Source organism: Schizosaccharomyces cryophilus (assembly GCF_000004155.1).
Source record: "Schizosaccharomyces cryophilus OY26 unplaced genomic scaffold supercont4.6, whole genome shotgun sequence".
Taxonomy (NCBI): Eukaryota; Fungi; Ascomycota; class Schizosaccharomycetes; order Schizosaccharomycetales; family Schizosaccharomycetaceae; genus Schizosaccharomyces; species Schizosaccharomyces cryophilus.
This window is the reverse complement of record NW_013185629.1, coordinates 517,913-539,781: the sequence shown is the minus strand read 5'-3', so window position 1 is coordinate 539,781 and position 21,869 is coordinate 517,913. Positions and strand designations below refer to the sequence as shown.

The window sequence follows — 21,869 nt, the reverse complement described above, 5'->3', positions numbered from 1 at the left end:
TTCGCGTACAGGTCAAGGCCAACCTGACTCCCCACTGAGTAAGGGTAATGCACAAATGGGCCTAATTGAATTTTCCAAGAGTACATACCCTAGAAACTTGCAAGACAGTAAAAATCACATAAAACGACCTCAATGGGGGAAACAGCGAGTGTTCAGCCAGCAATAGAAAAAGAAAATGGAGTTTTAAAAGAATCAGCACAGGAAAAGCAAAGAAAAAGTCGTAATCAAGTAAGGCGACAGAAAAAGAAATTTCAACGTGAACAACAACAATCACAAAGTCAAGGCAAGGATGGTGATGGAAATGATTGGGAGAGAATTTATAGAACTGAAGGAAGAGGAGCTTCGAATGAAGCAGAAAAAGATTATGAAACGACGAGAAAGAGTGGTGTTTCGAACGAGGCAGATCCTTTACTCGTAGTGGACTATCTTAACATGGACAGCTCAGATCCGTTGTTTTCTCAGTATAGAGACATTATCAATCAATTCGTTGCTCCTGAACCTGAGGCAGACGCGGGAGCCGTAGACAAAGGCCAAGTAATGTACTCAGATGATGAGGTCCTTAGCGAAGGCGAAGAGGACGCGCTACAGAAACGCGAAGAAGAAAAACTAAGCCGTAAGAAGCTACGAAAGATGAGGCGAATGACGGTTGCACATCTAAAAATGATCTCGGAAAAGCCTGATGTGGTTGAATGGTGGGATGTTTCTTCTCCTGATCCTTTGCTCCTTACTCATCTTAAAGCTTACCCAAATACTGTACCTGTTCCTCGTCATTGGAACCAAAAGCGTGATTATCTCAGTGGACAACGAGGCATTGAGCGACAACTATTTGAGCTACCTTCGTATATTCGTGCTACCGGTATTGTTCAAATGCGAAACGCGGTCCATGAAAATGAAGCTGATTTGCCCCTTCGTCAAAAAATGAGGGAGCGCGTTCAGCCAAAAATGGGAAAACTTGATATTGATTATCAAAAACTTCACGACGCTTTCTTTCGTTATCAAACGAAACCAGTCTTAACCGGCTTCGGTGAGTGTTATTATGAAGGAAAAGAATTGGAAGCCAATGTAAAAGAAAAGAGGCCTGGTGATATATCCGAGGAACTGCGGGAAGCATTAGGTATTCCATCGGGTGCTCCTCCTCCTTGGCTTTATGCCATGCAAAAATTTGGCCCTCCTCCAAGCTATCCTGACTTGAAAATTCCCGGTGTTAATTTCCCTATCCCCGTCGGAGCACAATGGGGTTATCATCCTGGGGGATGGGGCAAACCTCCTGTTGACCAGTACAATCGTCCATTATATGGAGATGTGTTTGGTAGTACAAAACCACGCATTCCCGCAGGTGCTGGTCCTCCAGAAGAGGTTCAGCATTGGGGTGAATTAGAGGAATTTGAGGAGGAAGAATCTAGTGAAGAAGAAGAGGAGGAGGAAGAAGAAGAAGAAGGAGAAGAAGCTGGTGAAGAATCTGTAAATGCGAATGAAGCTGGATATAATACGCGTACTACAAGCGCTCAACAAGAAGATGAAGGTGTTGAATCTATTTCCTACTTTGATCAAAGGCCTATTGAAGCTGAGAATTTCGAATTGCGAAAGCAATTTAATAAACGGGAAGATGATTCTTCTAGGCCTCTTTATCAAGTCCTTCCGGAACAACATACAAACGTGGAAGGATTCATGGGACCCGACCATCGTTATCAAATTCCTACTAATGAAAGAGTGCGTTCTTCCAAACGATCAGCAGAAGAGGCAGAAGCACCTGATAACCGACAAAATGACCAGTGGCAAAACGATTTGTCTGAAATGGTTTCAGAGCAGGCGTCTATTATCGCTGCTAAGCGTCAAAAAACTCAACCAAAAAAGGAAAAGTTTCGTTTGTAATTTATTTAGATGGATTTTTAATGTATGTAATGTTAATTAGGTTAGTTTTACTTTATTTTGTTGCGCTCCCTTTCTCTATCTCCAGGTTATGTATTCACTAATTTTTTTTTTCCAAATAGTATTAAACCAACGTATAATTAAATAGCTATGCTACCAACCCAAAAAATAGATCCCGAAATCCAAACTTAAAAAAAATTAAATACCAGTCTTTTGTAGATGGAAGTCTTTGTGGCTGTACTTTTCCTTCAATTTAGTACCGTATCGTGCACGCTTGCTTGCAGGCACTGATGGTGGAATAATGGCTCTACGCTGAAGGCTGATAAATCGATCTTTAAACAAATTACCCTCAGGCTTCAGTTCTCTTAGAGAGCTAGTTAACTCATCACCCAACTTCAATTCCAATGGATTCTCAGGTAATTTGTGTTTGCCAAATTTTCTCTTCTTCAAACGAATTTCTGTAGTGCCCGAATTATTTGAGTCCACTAGTGATTTCTCCTCGTTTTCTTCTTTATTGTTCAAAGTCTTCGAAATAGAAGGAGCTTTATCAACCATCTTTAGCAATTGCTCTTGCTTCTTCGCAGCTTCTAACTTTGCAAGTTCTTCCTTCCTTTTACGCTCTTTATTTCGCTGAGATTTCGTCTTACGCTTAGGTTCAACCTTGCCGTGAGTCTCAATCTGCTTTTCAGCTTCCGTTGTATTTTCTTCATCCCCAGAGCGCTCGTTTTCGTCTGAAATTAGACCTTTGTCTTCGTTCATTTTTAAACTAATCATCTTCTGAACTTCAATTTCATGAAGACGTTCTTTTTCTTTTTTGATCTCGCCTGAACCCTTTCGATCAATAAGGCCCATCCATGCATTAGCATCAGGATTATACGACATGCCTGGATCAGCGACTTCCACATTAGGAACAAGTTCGGCATTATCAGCAAGATTTTCAGGCGCCTTAGAAAGTGAAGAAGGTCGTTTTACGGGAATCGTAGATTCTGCCGTGCTTTCCCAAACATCATATTCAATTGGTTCTTTTTCTTGAGATTTCAGACTAGCTGCTGCTGCTGATGCCGTAGGTCCCAAGGGGTTTCTGTGTACCAAAGACTTTAAACGGTTCAACTCGTTCTTTGACATTACTTTGCCCTTGTTGTCCATGCTTAAGCCAAAACCATTAGACTTAGGCTTTGAAGACAACTCTCCAATGGCAGATTTGTTTTGCAAAATTTCATCTACCTTCAAGGGTTTTATCTTTTTCCTGCTTCTCTTGGCCACACGATCATCACCCAAAGTATCGACTACGAATAAAGCGTCATTAGACTTTTTAGCCAAATTATCACTTAATATTGTTAGCCTTTGTTTATAAATTCGTTTCAATAGGCTTACCCTCGTATTTCCTCTTCCCCAGCAGCCTGAAGGCCACCCTCGACATCTTCCAAATCGATATGCTTTCTCCATGATTTCTTGTTCTTTCTAGATCTTTGATTATATTGAGATGGTGCAGCGTTTCCCTGGATTCCCATTTTTAACTGTTTTTCTTGGGAATTCCACCTGTACGAAAAGTCAATGTTAGAGACTGAGGTTTGCTAAGGTCAAGTTGTGTTAGCTGCGTTGACTCTAGGGACGCGCAAGTCCTTCACACACCAAAAATTTTTATATTTCAATAAATAGTTTCTTTATGATTAGAACGTTTGAAAAAAGGTTATCACGGAGTGTTCTGCTTATAAACTCGCTACATGCATCGTATGGAATTTATGAAAACTAGCGATTACATCGAACAAATTTCGTTCTTAGCGTTCTTAGGTTGCTCTAATTATTTCTAATACATTACTGAATAAGTGCTTGAAATAGACTGTATATATTCTTCTCGGTTGAAGCATTTTGCATATATCCTCCCTCAACGCAAAAAAAAGAAAAAAAAGTGAAAGAAATGAATCATTACTAGTCTACTATTATAGCTTGATGAATCAATTTAATAAACATTCATTAAAAGATAGACCGTCGCTTTTGCATGGTACTCACCAACCGATGCAAATATATGGGTTGTTTAGCAATTCAACAAACAAAATTAAAAAAGTATGTCAAAAGGGTTGATCACTAAAAAATTTACCTTTTCCTGCCAGAAACTCGCTTAGTAAACCCCCAAAGTAATCTCTCATAAACAGAACCAGCTTCGACCATGAGTGGATTCTAAGTTGTAATGTATAATTACACTAATAAAAAAAACAATGAAAGAATTTAAGGACGCTTTAACCAAATATCCTTCATGTCAAAAAAGTTTGTGACCAGAAGATTAGGTACGTAAACTAGATTAAAATATCAAAGGTTACATTTAATCACGAACCTTTTCTTTTAAAAGTTGTAAAAATTGTAAGTAGCTAGGAGCAGTGTCGCTTCTATCTTCCACGAAATGAGAGAAGAACCATGAACGGAGTTGAGGATCACCATCGCCGCGCACAAGATATAAACTAGGTTGAACAATCGTACCCTTGTCTAAAGAGCGTAGTTTACCAAGAATAGCATGCATCCTAGTGTTAAGAGGATTGTCCAAAATTGGTAAGGTAAATCTTCCAGCCTTCAGTTCTGCAATAGAAGATACGCCAAAAGCGTCCATAGCTAACTGGGGTACAGCATCTTTACCAATGTACAAGAATTGCTGGAAGTGAGTATCCAACAAATAAAGTCCAAAGGTTTGCATGATGGCCGAAGTAAGATTTAAAGCAGGAGGTAGAATGACGCCATCCTCAGCTACAGTTCCTGCTTCTAGCGGCATGTCATGAAGACTATACAGCGTGGGATACACATAGCGTGTTAGTAAAGATGTAGGCAAAGTGCTCAGGTTGCATAAAGCAATCGATCGCAAATCAGAAGGTATATGACTAGATTTTCGGAAACCAGTATGTTTCATTAAACTCAAGCAAAGTAATGGTAACAATTTTAAGTTCGTACAGATTTGCAGAGGAAGAGCTGCACCAGTGTTTTGACCGGCCAAATTCTTTTTATACACCTCAAGTATTTCAATTAATTTGTTAGTAATTCCGTCACGAGCATCACTTAAGTTAGAAGAAAGTGCTTTTTCGGTTGCTCTCATTGTAAGGACATGCATCATTGCTAATTGATCAGCGGACGCATACAATTCAGTCAAACTGTTGGTTACTGGTAACGACAAGGTGACAACACGAATTCTTCTCTCGCCGCTTGAAGTAGTATGCAAGATTGCAGCTTGAAAAGAAGCAAAAGGCTTTGTAATTGTATCTTCTATGACAGCTTCAATCACATAACATTGATCACGAGGGAAACTGGGAAATGCGCAGAGGTCGCTAGAACGATTAAAGAAATTACCATAGAAAGAAGACATTCGAATGCCACTAGAACCACGGACACGCATAACAGCTTCCAAGGCTACTTCTGAGCTGAGATAATCACTCAACTCGGATGCAAATTTTAAAGCATCTTCACTGCGAGAGGCATTCCAACGGTAATAGAATTGAGTCTTACCAGCCGTGTAACGAGGCAAACAGCTAAGAGTAGCAACATCCTGGTATTGTGAAGAAAAGAGGAACATATCAACAGAGACCTGATTCGTAGAACATTCGACAGCAAAAGATTTATAGAATGCGTCTTGGTGATGTAGTAAATTGGACTCGCGATTGGTTCCCAATAATTTTGGATCCTCACGTAAACTAAGTTTACCAGAACCAACGTTTGGAAGGCTCGAAACAAAGCAACAAATTTTACCACCAATATTCTCGATAAGATGTTGCGCAGCTTTAAGGGCAGGACCAAGAGCATTACTAGAATCACGAGTGGAAGCAAACATGGAATTGAATTTGGTAAGCAAATTTTCAATTCCTTGTCGACACTCACGTAAGTTGAGAAGCAAATCTTGATTACGAGGCAAGAAGGGAGGATCATCGAGATCGGAAACAACCATCTGGGATGCTTCTTCAGCCCCAGGAGCAATAGAAAAGAAATGAAGAGAACTATCAACACCGATAAATGCAACCTGTGTACGACCTTCCTTATTGGGGATTCGATCCAAAGATTCAAGGATTGTACGAGTGGCTGTAGCTACCATACCAGAAGATATAGAGATGAAAGAAACATCAATTAAAAAGACATATATGAGAGGTTGAGGAGGGCGGACCATATACTCTTGTGGGGCTAAGAAGTCAACAACGGCATAGTTTAGTTCAGGACGCTGCCATCTGTCTCTTTGGACATTTCTAAAGCTATCCCAATCATAAGACTGGGGTACCTCATTCACAATACCACACGAGTTACATCTATAGCGATGTCCATTGTCGACAAAAATACTAAAAGGGTTGATATACATGCGGCATCTACGACACCTAGAAATAATAGTATCACTGACTACAGGAACAGGATCGTCTTCTTCAAGCAATGAGGTATAAGGACGTAACACAATGGCAAACGGAAGCTTGGATTTCTTGAGAAGACTATTCGTGTTGGGAATAGCCTTTAAAGTTGTACGCATGTATTTAGGAGGGCAGTTGGAAGTTTCAGCCTGCGTAGCAGAATAAGTCAACGGCAAGTTAATGGGAAGTGGTGGAGCGTATAGGTCTGAAATTTCCGGTGTTTGATTATATAAATCAATAGACACAAGTTCGGTGGTGGGCATCATGGCAGCATTTGGATCGGGACCCAAGTTAACATTACCCATCTGAGTAGCCAATGCATTTGGTGCTGCTTCAGGATAAGGAGATAATGTAGGAGTACGAGCCATCAAATATGAGGGCTCAGAGACGGGTGGAGGGGTCATGGGGACAGTTTGAGAATTCGTAAGTTCAAAAATTTCTGCAGGATATTGTCGTCGAGAGCGGTGAGAACTTCCCATTGTGGGTACAGTTTGAGCTGCACCGCCAGCTGCAGGCATTCCTCCCATTCCTATAGCAGCGCCATCAGTAGGCATTGGTGGAATTCCTATAGCAGCGCCATCAGCAGGCATTGCTGGCATTCCGTTCATTCCTTCCGTTGGTAATTGAGTCATACCTGCAGCATATGGAGGCTGTGGGACAGCAGGCCGTGGGACAGCAGGCCCAGTTGCTGGATATCCACTATACGCTCCGTAGGTGTATCTCTCATCATAAGCATCGCCAGGATTCATAATGTCTTAATAATTTCCTTTTATTTACTTTCGTGAATCTGATACTTTGAGCGATCACACTTTCTAGAGGAAACCGTGTTCTTCTTTCTATTGACAGTAAATTTCTTCTTAAAAATTCCTCTAATTTAGTAATATGAGCTGTATAGCTGCAGTGGTTACCACCAGTGGTCAATATGATAGTGGGTGAATGGTAAATGCCTAAACCGACGGAGAAAGCTTGTCTGACTGAATAAGGATGCTTGTTGCGACTCTTAACCAAGTTTATCAAACGACATTTACTTTTCGTTCTGTTGTATAAGGCTACTTAGCGCACGTTAACGTATATAGAAATGTAAATAAACATTGGATTGAATTTGTAAAAAAAAAAAAACGATGGTTTCCATTTTGGTTGCTTTTTTCATTGAGATTATTTCAGAAACCAAATATATGTAAATATTATCAAATATCTATAAATCGTTTAACTGACCGTTTATTCTGTGAGCCAGTACTAGAATAATAATACCACTCTAGGAAGAGGAATTATAAGTATTGGAAGAAATTGATTAATAGTAAGGCCTTTTTGAATCGGATAGACGAATTTAGTAAAGTTTTTATATGGAATTTACCTGAAACCCGCGGCTGCTTGGAGCTAGCTCGAAGATTCATAGTTCTTAAAATAAGCTGGTCCTAATTCATTTGTTTGATGTGATACCCTCTGACAATTAGCCAACCTTACTCTTTCTTTATACAAGTATTTCTTCTTAGAGCTAGAGCCAAAGCTACTACGAGCAAACAATTGCAGCCAATTTATTAGAAGCAAAAGAGACGAACATGGAGGACGAAGAATTCAATTCCCTTAATGATTCTTATTCTTATCCTGAACTATTCTCCCCAGAACTCGAAGATCTTGAGTCTTGTGTATTAAATTTTGAAAGAGAACCTTCTTTGGAAAGCAGCAATACGACATCTCCAGAACAATCGTTATCACCAACAAATAGCTTTAACTCCAATCAATATTATCGACCCAGCTATAGTCGTCGGAATTCTCAGTTTTCTCCAAGATGTTGGAAATTGCTTATTGGATTGATTCAGGAAACAATGGAAAAATCAGGCTTAAGTTTTGAAGATGCAAAAGTAATCCTTGAGAAATCACGGCGTGTGCCAAGAATATTTGAGAATATAATTGTTCGATTTCGTACGTTTTTCAATCTACCAGTATTGAGTTGACTAATACATTCATCACCAGGTGTTGAAATACCAGGAATAACAAGGAGGACTCTACATCGCCATCTTCGGGGATACTTTCGAGTACCTGGGTTTTTTCAATTTGGCTATGTTGATTCAAATAGATCTGGAGCTTGGGGTGTCAAAGAGGCAGAATTGATTGAAGCTAAAATAAACTATTTCCAAGAGGTAAAACACCATCTCTACTTTTATTTTTTGTGCTTTTTCTAATTTTTAAAAGGAGAAAAATATTTCACAGCAAGAGTTTTGTGAACTGATATGGGCTACCGATTATTCAATGGAAATCGATCAGCTTTATAATTCGATAGGTAAGTTGAATGAGGGTTCCCTGATACTCATTTCTTAGTTAATGAACTTGAAAGAGATAAAAAGAGTGTTCAAAGCTTTGTTCGCAGGAAATATTACCCATTTTTGCATAGAAACTCATGGACTATAGAAGAAGAAGACCAATTGCAAAGGTACTCACAATATTATTAAATGGGTCATGATCTATATACTAATAGGATTAGTCTTGTTGATACCTATGGAACTTCTTGGTCTAAAATTGGTCAAATCTTAAATCGACTTCCTATGCAATGCCGAGATCACTGGCGAGATTATATTCAATGTGGAGTCATTCTTCGTTCCCCTTGGACGGAGGATGAGTCGAAAAAACTCTTATCTTTAGTATGTGAATTCAAACACCAGTTTCCCCTTTTACCAGTTCAGTGGGAAACCATCGCCAAGAAGCTCAAAAATCGACATAGGCATCATTGCAAGTTAAGATTTTATTCCCTTCTCAACAGTACTTCCAATAAAGAGCTCTTGTTTTATCCAGGTGATAATTTATGGATGATACAAAGGTAACGAAAATTGATTCACAAAGCACTCGTGATGTACTAACGATTTAAGGATCAAAGAGATGAGCATTGAAAAAGAAGAAATGATAGACTGGATTCAAATATCAGATCTAGCAGGCCGGTTTTGGACTTCTAAAGCTTGTGAAAAGCAATTTGAAAAAATAAAAAAAAGCTTAATGGTGAATGATGAGAGTACTTTTCCTGGTAAGTGGATTTGATTCTTTAAAATTGCCTTAATCTAACGATAATTCAGTTTTGATTCAGAAATTGTTTGATGTGTTTCATTGCGTTGGGTCTGAGAACTTACAGTCTAGTCTATACATGAATCAGGATCCTCCTTTTACTGGATCATCTAATGCTTAAGACTGGGCCCATGTTCCTTGGCAATTATAATCTGTTCGCTTGCTTCAGAATGATCAGAGAACGAAAAAAGAAATAGAAGATAGATGTTTTTGAACAGTTTTGCTATTATTATAAAATCAATAAAAAAAAGTCTATCCTTTATTTAATCATGAACAAAATCAAAAATAAAACAAAAGAAAAAATTGGAGACGCCGGGAATCGAACCCGGGACCTTTTCAAGTTGCGAAATATGCGAATGAAACGTTATACCCCTAAACCACATCCCCAATTGTATGGGAGTAGAGATTTTATGAATTAGATATAGCAATTTAAAAGATTTGGTACGATCTCGTGTCGTTTAAACAAAATGAAAGTAGCAGGACAAATAGATAATTTGAATTGCTTGGGATTACTGTAATTCTATAACTTTAAAATCAATTCTAGAAAAAGAAGAAACCATTAAAAAATGTATTCTATGAGGATATGACATCCAAGGTTTGCATAGTTTACATAAAGGAACTATTAACGAGAGGACAGCTTATAGATACTACTGGTTCTGTAATTGTAATTAGAAGTTTGATAGAGTTGTTTTTTATACATTTATTTATATGTAACTTCATTTTACTTTTTCCTATTCTTATTTCCTTTGTGCGAGTACGAAAGAGAAGCGATGCTTATTGGGAATAGAGTTGCGAGGAGTTCACCACCAAGATATATGGAAAATGCCTTAAGAGAATGTTCAGTCATTTACTTCCAATATCTTTTATTTATCTTAGAACTATTTATTTTTTTACATATTAAATATAATTTATAGATATATTTTTAGAATTGCATTGAGATTCATTGTCGTCATTGATATGGCACCTCCTGTTCCACTGGTCCCTAAAAAACCTATCGGAAGGTATCGGCCTAGACAAGATTATCTAGAAAAAAGTGAAAGTGAATCCTCTTCCAGTGAATATGAAGAAGAACCTCTTTCCTCTTCTGCACCTTCGGTCCCTCCTGCTGAATCTGTTGCATCCAACAAGTCTGAGGATATCGAAACGTCGTTTGCAAAACCTGTGAGCTTATCCCAGAATCCACCATATTTTTCTAGTCGTGAAAAGCTTAATAATGATAACGAGTCAGCATCTGAATACGAAACGGATGAAGAGCAATTAGTAACAAAGCCTAACGGTAGTGACGAAGAAGAAGAAAGCGAATCGGAATCAACCTCTGGCTCTGATGAATCTGAAGAAGATGAATCGGATCGTAGAAGGCAGCTTTTGCTTACTGCACCAAAGTTTGTCGGAAAAGGCGCGAAAAGCCAAACGACCACCGGCGATTCCTCAGAGGCTGCTGAAATAGATCGCAAGCAATTATCCCAAAAAATATTAGAAGAAACTATACAGAGAGAAATGAAACAGAGAGAAATGGAAAACACGAACGAGTTATTAAAAGACGTGGATGATACAGATGGACTAAATCCACAGGGTGAATACGAAGCTTGGCAAGTAAGAAGTTTACGAAGGAAGAAACGTGATAAGGAAAAACTTTTGTCTCTTGAAAAAGAAAGAATGTCGGTGGAGGAAAGACGCTTAATGGACCCTGAAGAAAGAGAAAAATTGGATAGACGAGAAGCTGAAGAAAGCCGCCAAGAAAAGAAAAAGAAACCTGTACAATTCCTACAAAAATTCTACCACAAAGGTGCCTTTTATCAGGACCAAGATATTGTTCGGAATCGAGATTACTCTGAGGCTGCCGAAGGTGAAATCCAGCATAAGGAACTTTTACCAAAAGCCATGCAAGTTCGTGGTAATACTTTTGGATTGGCTGGACAAACAAGATGGACTCACTTGGCCAACGAAGATACTAGTAAAACCGGATCTGCTTGGAGTAACCCAAAGAATCCTTTGGTTCGACAAAACTTACAACGCTTAGGTGGACTACATCCTGATGAATTACCGAAAAAGAGGAAAAAAATTTAGCATTTATAACCAGAAACAAACAGATTTAATATCTATATACCTGTATAATATGACCCTTTTTATGGCTTTTGTTTACGCTTTCCAAGTTTCGTGCACTACCCTTCCCACTTGTATTGTATGTGGTAGGCCTTTAGTTTTAACTTCCCAACTTGAGGTTATATCCTCAAAATTGTAAATAAATCAATATGCTGAAACGAAGCCCATTTTCAACACTTATAAAAGGAATAAGTAGTCTTTCCATGAGAAGCCCGATTCCGATTTGGCATGTATCTGCTTCTCCGGTCATTGCTCCCAAATATAATTTGCCTACAGTTCCGACAACTTCCCATGTTTCTCACAGGCGTATGTTTCATTAACGGCTCATAAGAACATACTAACATTCAATGTAGAGATTGCTCGTGCCAACTTTTTCGCTGGGTACAGACCTTTAGCTCCTTGCGACGTTTCGAAACCCGAGTCAGACCCAGCACCAAGTAATTTCACTCAAAAACAAGTAGACTTTAATCCTGAAGGATCTGATGAATATGTTTTATCTTTGGAGAACGGAGTGCTACGTGCCCAAGCTCTCTCTCCATCTGGTAAAGTTACAGAATCTCTTCCTGTCCGTATATCCTCTCAAGTATGGGAACAACTATGTGATACTTTAATATCCACGACTCCAATCAGCTTAACAAGTGTTAAACGGAAGAGAAAACTGAAGATGAACAAGCACAAATATAAGAAGCGTATGAGAAAACAACGAGCCTTGCGTAAGCGATTGGGTAAATAAGAAAGATTGCAACTTTTTGACCTTCTTTTTACGTTGTGAATAATGAAAAGCGCGAATTTTAGGAATCCCTGATTCCATTATGCATCCTTCTAATAGCTAATGCGAAGGACCAGATTTGTTTTCGAGGTTTATAGTTTGGTTCAATGTTCATATAGGTTTTCTTAAAGAGCATCTTCTGTTTCTTACACTTTTGACCTATATATGCATGTGAAACAAAAAGAATGATCAACGAACTTTCTTTGTGGGTTGAGTAAAAATCTGTACATCAATTAATTTTCTTTCATTATGACTTGAAATGGTATGTCACAAAGGCCCAGATACAAATTAAATGCCTTTAAGCAGGACAGACATTAAGATTGAATGAACGTTTAGAGAAAACCACCTAGCATGAACTGAATGACACCCATACTTATTACATTTCGTATATGTCTTTCATTGATTCTTATTTCAAACTTTACAGTATGTCGAAACTATTGAATGAAACCTTCCTGTGAATACCATGCATGAACTTGCAACATGGTCATCGCCTTAACGATCTTTGTTTTTCCCGAAAAGAGAAACGCCCGAAGGGTCAATAGCTGAGTCTACAGGTATATTTAGTTTCTTTTTCTTACGAAAACACATATTGGATAGGGAAAAAAAGCTTATTTTTGGAGCCGAACCAAACCTCTGTATTATAATATACGGTAATATCTCTCAAGAATATAGCAGAGCCGTGATCCTTCTTAGCCTGTATACCAAAGGGCTCTAGAAATGATATCTGTTGAAGAACAAAATCGCTGCTTTGTTCCAGTTCGAAGAATACTAAATAATAATGATTTAAACCTTTTTAAAGAATCAGAGGCCTATCGCTTAATTGATTCGTTTATTTGTGATCTAAATGAAAGTATCCAAGACAAGCCGATTTCAGCTGAGGTAAAGCTGAGTCCGTCTATTGAGTACATTCTCTTGATTCTCAAAAGAGTAGAAGAAATACTCAATTTGAATCCCCCCGTTGAAAACAAAGGTTCTCGTTTCGGAAACCCAGCATTCGAGTCATTTTACGATCAGGTCGAATGTGAGTGTCCTACATTACACGCAGCATTTGGGCTGGAGGAGAATGCAATAGGAGAGGCTGGAAAGTACTTTTACGAGAGTTTTGGTAATAGGAAAAGAATAGACTATGGAAGTGGTCATGAACTTAACTTTATGACTTGGCTTCTTTCCTTACGAAGACTGGACATTCTTACGAAAGAAGATTATCCTGCTATTGTTCTTCGAATTTTTGTGCAGTACATCAACTTGATGAGGTTGATACAGACAACCTACTTCTTGGAACCTGCCGGTTCTCATGGAGTCTGGGGATTAGATGATTTTCACTTTCTTCCTTTCCTTTTTGGCTCTTCTCAGTTAGTGCATCATAAATATTTGCGTCCGAAACATGTGCGCGATCCTGAAATCCTTGAAATGTGTGCAAATGACTATATGTATCTGGGATATGTTCGATTCATTAATGAATTGAAACCAAATGTTTCGCTACGATTTCATTCGCCTATGATTGATGATATCTCAAGCGTCAAGACATGGGCAAAGGTCAATGAAGGTATGATTAAGATGTACCGTGCTGAAGTTCTTTCCAAGCTTCCCATTATGCAACATTACTTATTTGGATATTTGATTCCGGCAGTACCGAGTATGTCTGCGGCTCCTCAAGAAGGAGAAGATGCCGAAATTAGTCATATTCATTCAACTTATGGGGATTGTTGTGGAATTAAGATCCCTAGTGCAATTGCTGCATCAAAGACCGGCTGGCGTCGCCTGCCTTTTGACTAAAAATCCGTTACGATATTTTTCTTTATAGACATGTAAATTTTTTCCTACTAAGATATTGCTATTTATTATATAAGAAGAGCTATACGATATTTTTTTTTTTTTCTTTTTTAGATTTACGAGTTCCACGTGCTTGCTACTTTTCAGTGCAACTTCCCTTACTAATGTACCCGTTAGAAAACGAAATGAATGAAATTGATAAGACAAGGAACATTTACCATTTCATTTTGCAAGCAGTTACACGGATAAAGCATAAAAGACCTAATGATATTAAACACATAAAAATGGATCATAAAGAATAGGGAACAGTAAAATACCGGCTAGAATTAGAAAACAAACAATTGCTTTCTGAAAAGTACGGCAAAATTTAAAACAAAAAACGATAACTTCCAAGTTGTCCATTTAAGATTGTAAATTTAAGAGAAATCCGCTAGATGATCCTGATGTGTCATTACCTGATATGCCAGACTTTCCACCAAAAGGAAGATAAGTAACTTGAGAGCCTTTCTCAGCAAGAGCCGAAGCAATCTGTTTGCTGGTCTCTAAGCTACGGATTTGAATCAAAGCATTTCCAGCCTTATCGAGAGATTTCGAAACAATGTCGGCGGCTTCAGCTTCACCCTCGGCACGAATAATGTTAGCCTGTTTCTCTTGCTCAGCTTGTTCGACTAAGAATCGAGCCCGCTCAGCTTCCTGTTGAGCAATCTGTTTCCGTTCAACGGCCTTGGTAAACTCTCTACCAAAAGTCATATGAGTAATGGAAACGTCTTCCAAACGGATACCAAATTCAGTGGCACGTTGAACAAGTTCTTGACGGATTTTGGCTGATACAACCTCTCGTTGAGTAATGAGTTCAGCAGCATCAAATTGAGCAACTACGGATTTCAAAATTTCATTACCGATTGAAGGAAGCACACGTTCGTCGTAATCCAAGCCAAGACTCTGATAGATTTGAGGAAGCATGCCAATCTCAGGACGATGCATCACTCGAAGAGTCAATGATACCATTTGCAAGTCTTTACTGCCTGTCGTTGTAGCAATGTTCCTGGGACGTGTTCGAACATCGTACACAATCGCCTTTTGAACCCAAGGAACTAAGAAATGTGTTCCTTCTTGAACAACCTGCTTTTGAACACCAGAAAGTCGGTCAAACAATACTGCTCTTTTTCCACCTGAAACATCATAAATTGAAGATTGAAGCAAAGTAAATCCAATACTAATTGGAATTGCGTATTTTGCTATTCTCTCTACTACTAAAGCCATTTTTTACGAACTCTCCCTCTTTTATTGGTACTTGATGTTTGGAAGAGGTTAACTACCAAATCCTTAGGTAGGAGTACCGGCGGAACTCTGTCTTTTACTCGGAAACCTGAAAATAAATAAACCAAACTTATTAAATTTATATAATTAAATTTATAAGAATTTAGTTTACATTATAAATTTCGCCGTTTGAGGTTGTCCTTCTCTCGTTTGGGTCACCGTTAATTACCCTTTCCATATATCTTGACGGATTTCGAAGCTTCACGAATTGACTTAATTTTGCAAAATGGGTGGTGCTCCTAGTGGAAAAACTTATTTGTAAGTTCATATAAAGTATACGCATGTTGAAAGCGAGCAAAGACTTGATTTTTGATCGAAAGTCTCGGGAATGAAATAAGTCGCTTATAGCGGCTTCAAACGGCTAGAAAAGACGATATTATTTGGAATCGTATCTTTCTTCTTCATATTGCTTTGCTTTCAGCTGCTGTCCTGTTGGAATTCGGTGTTTGTAAGAGTTGAATACTAACTTGATTGAATAGAGGCTGGTGGGGTCACCTGTATGTTCCATGAGTGCTTAAAGAAGAAAGCAAAAGGCTTTCATAGTACTACAACAGTTTATGTGTGATTGGTTTTACTGACTAGACCTTAGCGGTGGTCCTAAGCAAAAGGGTATCATTACCTACACCTTGTCCCCTTTTCAACAGAAACCTATGGCTGGTTTCTTGACAAGCTCTTTCCGAAACACTTTCCGTCGTGCCCTTAACGAAGGTCTCTATGTAGCTATTCCGTTTGGCGTTGCTTATTACATTTACTGCTGGGGCAAGGAACGAAATGAATTTTTGAACTCGAAATGGGGTCGACACGTAAGTACAATTCTCCCATCCATTGGCATATTCATACTATGTGTACATGGTAGTGAACTGTTACTAACAGGAGTACAGTTGGTTGCAGAGGAGTAATTGTTTGTATGACAATCAAACTTCTTTAGATAGAAAGGATTTTGCAACGAATTTTAATTCTTTCATTTTCTCTGTCTTTTTTCTTACACTTTCCCCCTCTCGTCGTTTCATAGCTGAATTCATATACTTTTTCTTAACTGATTATCTACTGCCACAGTAGTACCATTTGTGGTATGGAAATGAAATACAATTTCATTCTATTTAATTCTACTCTCCATTGTAACTTGTCTATGTCCTAGATTTAATCTTTTGGATCCAATAAATTACCAAGTCCATAGCAGCAATCGCGTCTTCCTCACTGTGATGCGTGTCAGTTTGGATCTCTTTGCCCAAATACCTCTTCGTTAGATATTTTAAAGAGTATCGGAACGGCGGACCTCGCTCATGCTTATACAAAATAGCAGTATCAATCACTTGTTCATGAATCAGTCTCATTGCATTCAAGTCATTTTCGATCCCATGCCCAATAATAATTGTATTTCTTGTAATGCCCAATTGCTTCAGCTTTTCATACATTTCTCGCATGCTGATTCCAGACTCCAATTGCGTTTTACTGGTTATTCCACTAAAACGTGTGTTCAAACTCAGAACGTCTCCTTTGGGACGAATGAATTGATTCAACAGAATTCCTTCTTTGTCAACTACTGTTAAATGAACAAGTTCAAATCCCAAAGTTGTGTAGCAAAGTTCACAGTCCAACGCACAATACATTCTTTCTTTCCCTGGGCAGTCGGTCGACAAACTAACGTAAGGCGAAACATTTGCTAAATAGGGTAAATGCTGATATCGATAAACATGAAACTCTTCACTTGTACATCCTGATGACTCTCCTTCTTTCACTTCGCAACAGGTGTATACACGGATTTTTTCTCCACCCACTTTTTCTCGAAAGAGTTTTCCCCAATGATACTTACAAGGTCCTGTAAGATTTACAAACTTTGTTCCACATCGATCACACTCCCGCAAAGGATCATCCGGCTCAGATGGATTTATATATCCAAAATTATATCCCCATAACTCAAGTTGCTGCTTTGGATGAACTAACTTTGGAATCAGATCACTCACATCTTCTTTTTTCTCTAAAATTTCCTTAGGCGGTGATCTCTTTAAGGACAAAATCTTGGATTTGCAAGAAGAGCTGTATACCATTTTGCTATTTGTGGATAAGCAGAGATTTTTCTCCTCCTCTAGGGATTTCTCTTTGCTTTCAATCGCATCGTATCCAAGTTTTAAAAAAGCATCATAAAAGATATGGACCATGCGTTTTCTAAGTTCATGACCTGCTGGAGCGTTAGAGTCGTAAACTGGATTTGGAATGGCCATAGGCTCATTCATAGTCCGCCTTTCTTTCAGTTTTATAGCGAACGAGTCAGGCTTCTTGATATCTCTATCCAATGTCGGTTTCGGGGGCTCTTCCCTTGTCCGTTTGAGAGGCCTTGTGCTTTCAGCTAATACAGAACTCGGAGATTTCAATTCATTATCTTTTCGTTTAGTAGATTGGTCTCCAGAAAATGATTCCTTTAATACCTTGTTTGACTGAGGGTCCTTCTTAATAGCGACAGTACCGTCTTTTATAGCTGTAGTAAAAGAAGATGGGACATATCGAATCTGAGCTGTTGTACACATGGAGGACAATGAAAGGGGTTGATTGTCTTGAATCTTTTCACGTTGATTCGCAGAGTTTTCTTCTTGTACATGCGAAACAAGAGTGCCCTTATTGTAGCAAACATCTGCATGCTTGAATATACAGTATTTCGCAGGGCACGTTTGATCGCTACGAGCAAAAGGACAGTTTATATGCTTGAAATGGCCAAGTGGAGAGAACATGGACAAAAACCTGTGTGACCAAACCACGCCTTAGTGAAGTAGAAATTTTGGTCGCTTGAATACAATTACTAGAAGTTTTCACTTTTAAATTAGTTCTGAATAGTTATATAAATTGAATTGTTAAGGATAAAGTTATTAATGCAGGTGAAATAAGCCTATGAGTTGGTAACAAAACCAGTTCGTTATTACCATCAATTCGACATTGCTTGCACTTCTATGTGACTTAAAATGCAATTATAATTACAAGAAAAGTTCAAGAAAAAGAAAATTTAATGGAAGATACAACCTTAATACAGAAAAGAATGGTGAAGTGTTGAAGTACGAGTGTAGAAGGTCACTTTTCTTGGGAGGCAAGAGGTATCCGAATATGCAAGAGAACATATAAAATTATGTTCCTAAAGAAAGGTTGGGAAGCATAAATAAGGATTATAGGAATTTGAATTAAAAAGATAACATTTCAGTCGAATTCGTTGCTCTTCAAATTAGAAGGTTATTATGGTTAAGACATTCAGTAGGAAATTTAAGAAAAGAGCCGAGATTTGGGAGAGCGAGGCTTTGTAATGCGGCCATTAGACGTACTGTTTATAGAAGACATACTGGCACTTCTCTGGGTTGCTTTCTTTGTATGACCGTTGAGAGGAGAAGTACTACCATTCCAACGTCCACTGGACCTCCGAGAAGAACTGCCTCTGAAAGATGAAGAAGGAGAGCGAACTGAAGATTCTGGGGTGGTTTGGCTAGAAGACCTTCGAAGACGTGCTACAGAGATTGTTTCCGTGGGGGTTCCTACAGATTCGGTATCTGTATCTTCGCCTTCCGGTTTTGGATCTTCACGCCTTTCTGAGTACTTGTTCATTATGTTTTCATCGTTAGAAGCCCGTTTAGAAACACTCTGTAATTTTTCGTTTAATCGAGCAGAGGTGGTTGGTAATCGCTGAGGGGAAGCCATACTATGATGACCGGAAATCTTACGCGGCTGGCCTGGAGTAGGCTCTGGTAAAGGAGTGCTAACTTTTTCCTGCGCAGCAACACCGTTGGATGCATGAAGCGGTTGCCTTGGGGGAGTCGCCAGTGGTTCAGTAGTAATGGCTTGTTGAATAGCTTTCGCCATAGCCTTCTCATAGTAATATGCGCGAATTTGAACTTGATTAATATGCAACCAGTGCTGTTGGGGACCAACAACCATTCCAGGACGCATAATTCTCATATAAGAGATTACTTCGTTAGCAGTAAAGCTATGCTTATAAATCAGGTAGGCTCCAATTAAGCAACCGGTACGGCCAAGACCAGCTTTGCAGTGTACAGCGATTACTCCATCGTCCTCTACCTCTTCGACGAGATCAATAAACTCCTTTACCAAGGAAAGCTCGGGCACTGTACCATCTTCGAAATACATTTCTTGATGACGAATGCCGACGGATTCAAACGTGCTTTTGTCGTATAAAGGACCGTTCAGTCGGACGACTCGTTTTATATTATTTGTTTTAAAGTAATTTAACACGATAAGGAATGGTTGAGGGAGTTTCTTCGGACGAGTGCTAGGATGGTTCCAGCCAGCCTGAATTGGACTAGCGAAAGCGATGAATTTCGGTGATATCCAATTAAAATCGCCGTTTTCAACTTTTTCGTAGGTCTCATACTCGTGAACATCGATGTTCCGTATATTAAGAATACCGCTTTCCCGTGCTCTCCATAAGCCATACACACAGTCCTGAATGGTTATATAATAATCTGAAACAGCATAGCCAGCATCTCGAAATCCAAGAAAAGGAGGCTCTGCTTGAGCCAAAGGAGCCAAAGCCAAATGAGGAGGCCAGTTTTGAACAAGAACCATGTAGCATGCCAAAAGACAAGCTGCATTTGCTCGTAAACGGGTATCCGTGGACGAATAAAGAACAATTGTTTTATTCTTCTTGGATTGTCGATGCTTCGCCATAATTCCATGAACAATGACTGCAAACCGAATTAGATGACTCACGTTTAATGGTCCAAAATCATGATAGAAAGGATTGTAAACAAGTTCATCATCTATTGAGAAGAAGTGCATGTGAGGGTATAAAGCTTCATTTGGTGGTTCATCTAAAGATGTAAAATATAGTTTGTCTACATAGTCAGCGTTAGTATCATGAAATTTCAAGAAATTGTAGAAAATTTCAAAAGTTACCTTCCAAAAACTCAATCATTTCACCCAGCCCATCATCTCGATACTCCATAGGATTCAATAGCTTATATTTTGAGAACGAACTATGGATACTTTGGTGTTTGTTTCAACTTTGTACTTGGAAGTTGGTTGAGGTCCACAGGATATAAGACAAGCAACCTGTAGGAAGGAAACCAGAAAGAAGAATTTGTTGCAGGAAATCAACTGATATAAATAAAAATATTGAACTATGGAACAAAAGAGGGTTGTTTGGCTAGTAAATATGGAAGTTTACTTTTAGTGCACTGTCTATATTTGGAAACATAAGCAAAATCTACAAAGGGTGACATTGTCAGCTCGTTCAATATTAAACAGCCCCATTTGGATTGTTTGTTGGTTACAAAGAAAGTATATGAGTATTTGGATGATTCAAAAGTTTCATATTGACGAATACGATTGAGAACAAATATCTCGATATGGTAATCAACAGTCAGTCAAGTCTTTTCACTCGAATAAATAAACTATTTTATTCTTCTTCATCTGTTTACTTGCATTCTGCAGGATTCATCACAAGAAAGTTTCTTTCAAAACACACAAAAAGGGGCTGTAGAAACAAGCATCCAACAAAACTTGTTCGTCAACTAAATTTTTATTGTTCAAATTCCTAAACTATCCGCAAAAAAAGAAAGCAGTAGATGAATGGAAATGCAAGGAAACGAAAGAGAGAACGCAAAATTGGAACTTAGGGAAAGACGAAAAGAGGAGCCTTATTCATGATAGAAAAAGGTTCAATTTTCAGAAACCAACAGATAAAGATATTTTTGAAAGTAACAAGGACAGATGTCTGCCCTTCACAATGAAAAAGCAAAATAAGAAAATAAAATCCAACCCAATTTTGACTCAATAAGCTAATCTCTCCAGCAAGAGTCTTACAATAATGGAATCATTTTCCGTTCTGTTTTAAGCTCCCAAAGCGGGGACCTCTTTTAGAATTTCGTCGTAGTTTTCCTTGTAATCTTCTGCCTTGGCCAAATCTTTCTTCTTTCCACCAGGAACGACCATGACACAGCTGGTGGGACGTTTGGTGTTGGAGGCATCTCCCAAGAGTTCCTTAGAAACCGTATAGACGTAGGGGACATCGTTGTCTTCGCATAAGACAGGAATATGGGAGATGACATCCAAGGGAGAAATGTCACCAGCAAGAATAACCAAGCCCTTTTCACCTTTACGAACAGCCTTGACCACCTCCTTGACACCACGGAGGATGTGCTTTTGCTTGGAGGCCTTTTTCACAGTTTTCATCATTTTTTTATTGAGCTTCTTAGGAGCCAAAGGTTGGGCGATTGGCATCAACGCAGGGAGGTACGAGTCATACTCATCTTCAGAAGCACCAGAGCTTTTACGTTCTTTTCTTTCCTTTGCCATTGTGAAGTAAAAATCCAAAAATTGATACAATGAATTTGGCTAAGCGCAGGTTTGTAAACTCGAGTTTTTCACCTTTTCCGTAGCTCGCTATGCCGTCGTAAAAGGACCTACATGTGACTTGCAAACCAGGACGGGTTCGCTATATTGATGCGTAGCGAGTAGCGTAGAAGCAAAAGAACACGGTGCGTTGTCTTGTACTATTACCAGAGAGCGTAGCACAGCATTGCAATGTGGCATTGCGTTAGAGCACGGAATACCAAACCTATCCAAGGTAGAGCCGGCAGGAAAGGGCAGCCTAGGCTAGGAAAGACAAAACAAGACAA

The 21,869-nt window shown here is 38.8% G+C and overlaps 12 protein-coding genes and 1 non-coding gene across 13 annotated transcripts; 6 read left to right on the top strand and 7 right to left on the bottom strand.

Moving 5' to 3' along the window:
* The first annotated feature begins 58 nt into the window (after window positions 1–58).
* Window positions 59–2,068, top strand: SPOG_01116 (U2 snRNP-associated protein Sap145). Its single transcript, XM_013169388.1, has one exon. The coding sequence runs from the start codon at window positions 133–135 to the stop codon at window positions 1,870–1,872; it is 1,740 nt and encodes a 579-aa protein (XP_013024842.1). The 5' UTR covers window positions 59–132; the 3' UTR covers window positions 1,873–2,068.
* SPOG_01115 (rRNA processing protein Rrp16) lies at window positions 1,883–3,446 on the bottom strand. The gene is made up of 2 exons (XM_013169387.1): window positions 3,244–3,446; window positions 1,883–3,196 (listed from the first exon to the last, which is right to left on the bottom strand). Exons 1-2 carry the CDS (start codon window positions 3,378–3,380, stop codon window positions 2,068–2,070), a joined length of 1,266 nt encoding a protein of 421 aa, XP_013024841.1. The 5' UTR covers window positions 3,381–3,446; the 3' UTR covers window positions 1,883–2,067.
* A 277-nt stretch (window positions 3,447–3,723) lies between these two features.
* Window positions 3,724–7,174, bottom strand: SPOG_01114 (COPII vesicle coat protein). Its single transcript, XM_013169386.1, has one exon. The coding sequence runs from the start codon at window positions 6,983–6,985 to the stop codon at window positions 4,190–4,192; it is 2,796 nt and encodes a 931-aa protein (XP_013024840.1). The 5' UTR covers window positions 6,986–7,174; the 3' UTR covers window positions 3,724–4,189.
* Window positions 7,175–7,361: 187 nt separating this feature from the next.
* Window positions 7,362–9,529, top strand: SPOG_01113 (replication termination factor Rtf1). The gene is made up of 7 exons (XM_013169385.1): window positions 7,362–8,159; window positions 8,211–8,377; window positions 8,430–8,517; window positions 8,556–8,667; window positions 8,719–9,051; window positions 9,101–9,252; window positions 9,302–9,529. The coding sequence occupies exons 1-7, from the start codon at window positions 7,796–7,798 to the stop codon at window positions 9,409–9,411; spliced, it is 1,326 nt and encodes a 441-aa protein (XP_013024839.1). The 5' UTR covers window positions 7,362–7,795; the 3' UTR covers window positions 9,412–9,529.
* A 65-nt stretch (window positions 9,530–9,594) lies between these two features.
* On the bottom strand, window positions 9,595–9,677 carry SPOG_16333. Its single transcript has one exon. It is a non-coding gene; the product is annotated as a tRNA-Ala (tRNA).
* Window positions 9,678–9,757: 80 nt separating this feature from the next.
* Window positions 9,758–11,357, top strand: SPOG_01112 (microfibrillar-associated protein family protein; the record flags this gene model as incomplete). The annotated part of the gene is made up of 2 exons (XM_013169384.1): window positions 9,758–9,804; window positions 10,217–11,357. 2 exons carry the CDS (start codon window positions 9,758–9,760, stop codon window positions 11,355–11,357), a joined length of 1,188 nt encoding a protein of 395 aa, XP_013024838.1.
* Window positions 11,358–11,480: 123 nt separating this feature from the next.
* On the top strand, window positions 11,481–12,865 carry SPOG_01111 (mRNA processing protein Cox24). Its single transcript, XM_013169383.1, has 2 exons — window positions 11,481–11,699; window positions 11,747–12,865. Exons 1-2 carry the CDS (start codon window positions 11,543–11,545, stop codon window positions 12,124–12,126), a joined length of 537 nt encoding a protein of 178 aa, XP_013024837.1. The 5' UTR covers window positions 11,481–11,542; the 3' UTR covers window positions 12,127–12,865.
* SPOG_01110 (phosphotyrosyl phosphatase activator) lies at window positions 12,814–14,180 on the top strand. Its single transcript, XM_013169382.1, has one exon. The coding sequence runs from the start codon at window positions 12,880–12,882 to the stop codon at window positions 13,936–13,938; it is 1,059 nt and encodes a 352-aa protein (XP_013024836.1). The 5' UTR covers window positions 12,814–12,879; the 3' UTR covers window positions 13,939–14,180.
* A 25-nt stretch (window positions 14,181–14,205) lies between these two features.
* SPOG_01109 (prohibitin Phb1) lies at window positions 14,206–15,198 on the bottom strand (the record flags this gene model as incomplete). The annotated part of the gene is made up of 2 exons (XM_013169381.1): window positions 14,206–14,255; window positions 14,391–15,198. 2 exons carry the CDS (start codon window positions 15,196–15,198, stop codon window positions 14,206–14,208), a joined length of 858 nt encoding a protein of 285 aa, XP_013024835.1.
* A 98-nt stretch (window positions 15,199–15,296) lies between these two features.
* SPOG_01108 (ubiquinol-cytochrome-c reductase complex subunit 7) lies at window positions 15,297–18,011 on the top strand. The gene is made up of 4 exons (XM_013169380.1): window positions 15,297–15,513; window positions 15,735–15,752; window positions 15,845–16,058; window positions 16,137–18,011. The coding sequence occupies exons 1-4, from the start codon at window positions 15,482–15,484 to the stop codon at window positions 16,152–16,154; spliced, it is 282 nt and encodes a 93-aa protein (XP_013024834.1). The 5' UTR covers window positions 15,297–15,481; the 3' UTR covers window positions 16,155–18,011.
* On the bottom strand, window positions 16,383–17,981 carry SPOG_01107 (exonuclease Rex3; the record flags this gene model as incomplete). The annotated part of the gene is made up of 1 exon (XM_013169379.1): window positions 16,383–17,981. The coding sequence occupies one exon, from the start codon at window positions 17,979–17,981 to the stop codon at window positions 16,383–16,385; it is 1,599 nt and encodes a 532-aa protein (XP_013024833.1).
* A 490-nt stretch (window positions 18,012–18,501) lies between the features above and the next one.
* SPOG_01106 (Cdc14-like protein phosphatase Clp1/Flp1) lies at window positions 18,502–20,194 on the bottom strand (the record flags this gene model as incomplete). The annotated part of the gene is made up of 2 exons (XM_013169378.1): window positions 18,502–20,084; window positions 20,146–20,194. The coding sequence occupies 2 exons, from the start codon at window positions 20,192–20,194 to the stop codon at window positions 18,502–18,504; spliced, it is 1,632 nt and encodes a 543-aa protein (XP_013024832.1).
* A 115-nt stretch (window positions 20,195–20,309) lies between these two features.
* Window positions 20,310–21,634, bottom strand: SPOG_01105 (RNA-binding protein Nhp2). Its single transcript, XM_013169377.1, has one exon. The coding sequence runs from the start codon at window positions 21,544–21,546 to the stop codon at window positions 21,082–21,084; it is 465 nt and encodes a 154-aa protein (XP_013024831.1). The 5' UTR covers window positions 21,547–21,634; the 3' UTR covers window positions 20,310–21,081.
* Between the last annotated feature and the right edge of the window lie 235 nt (window positions 21,635–21,869).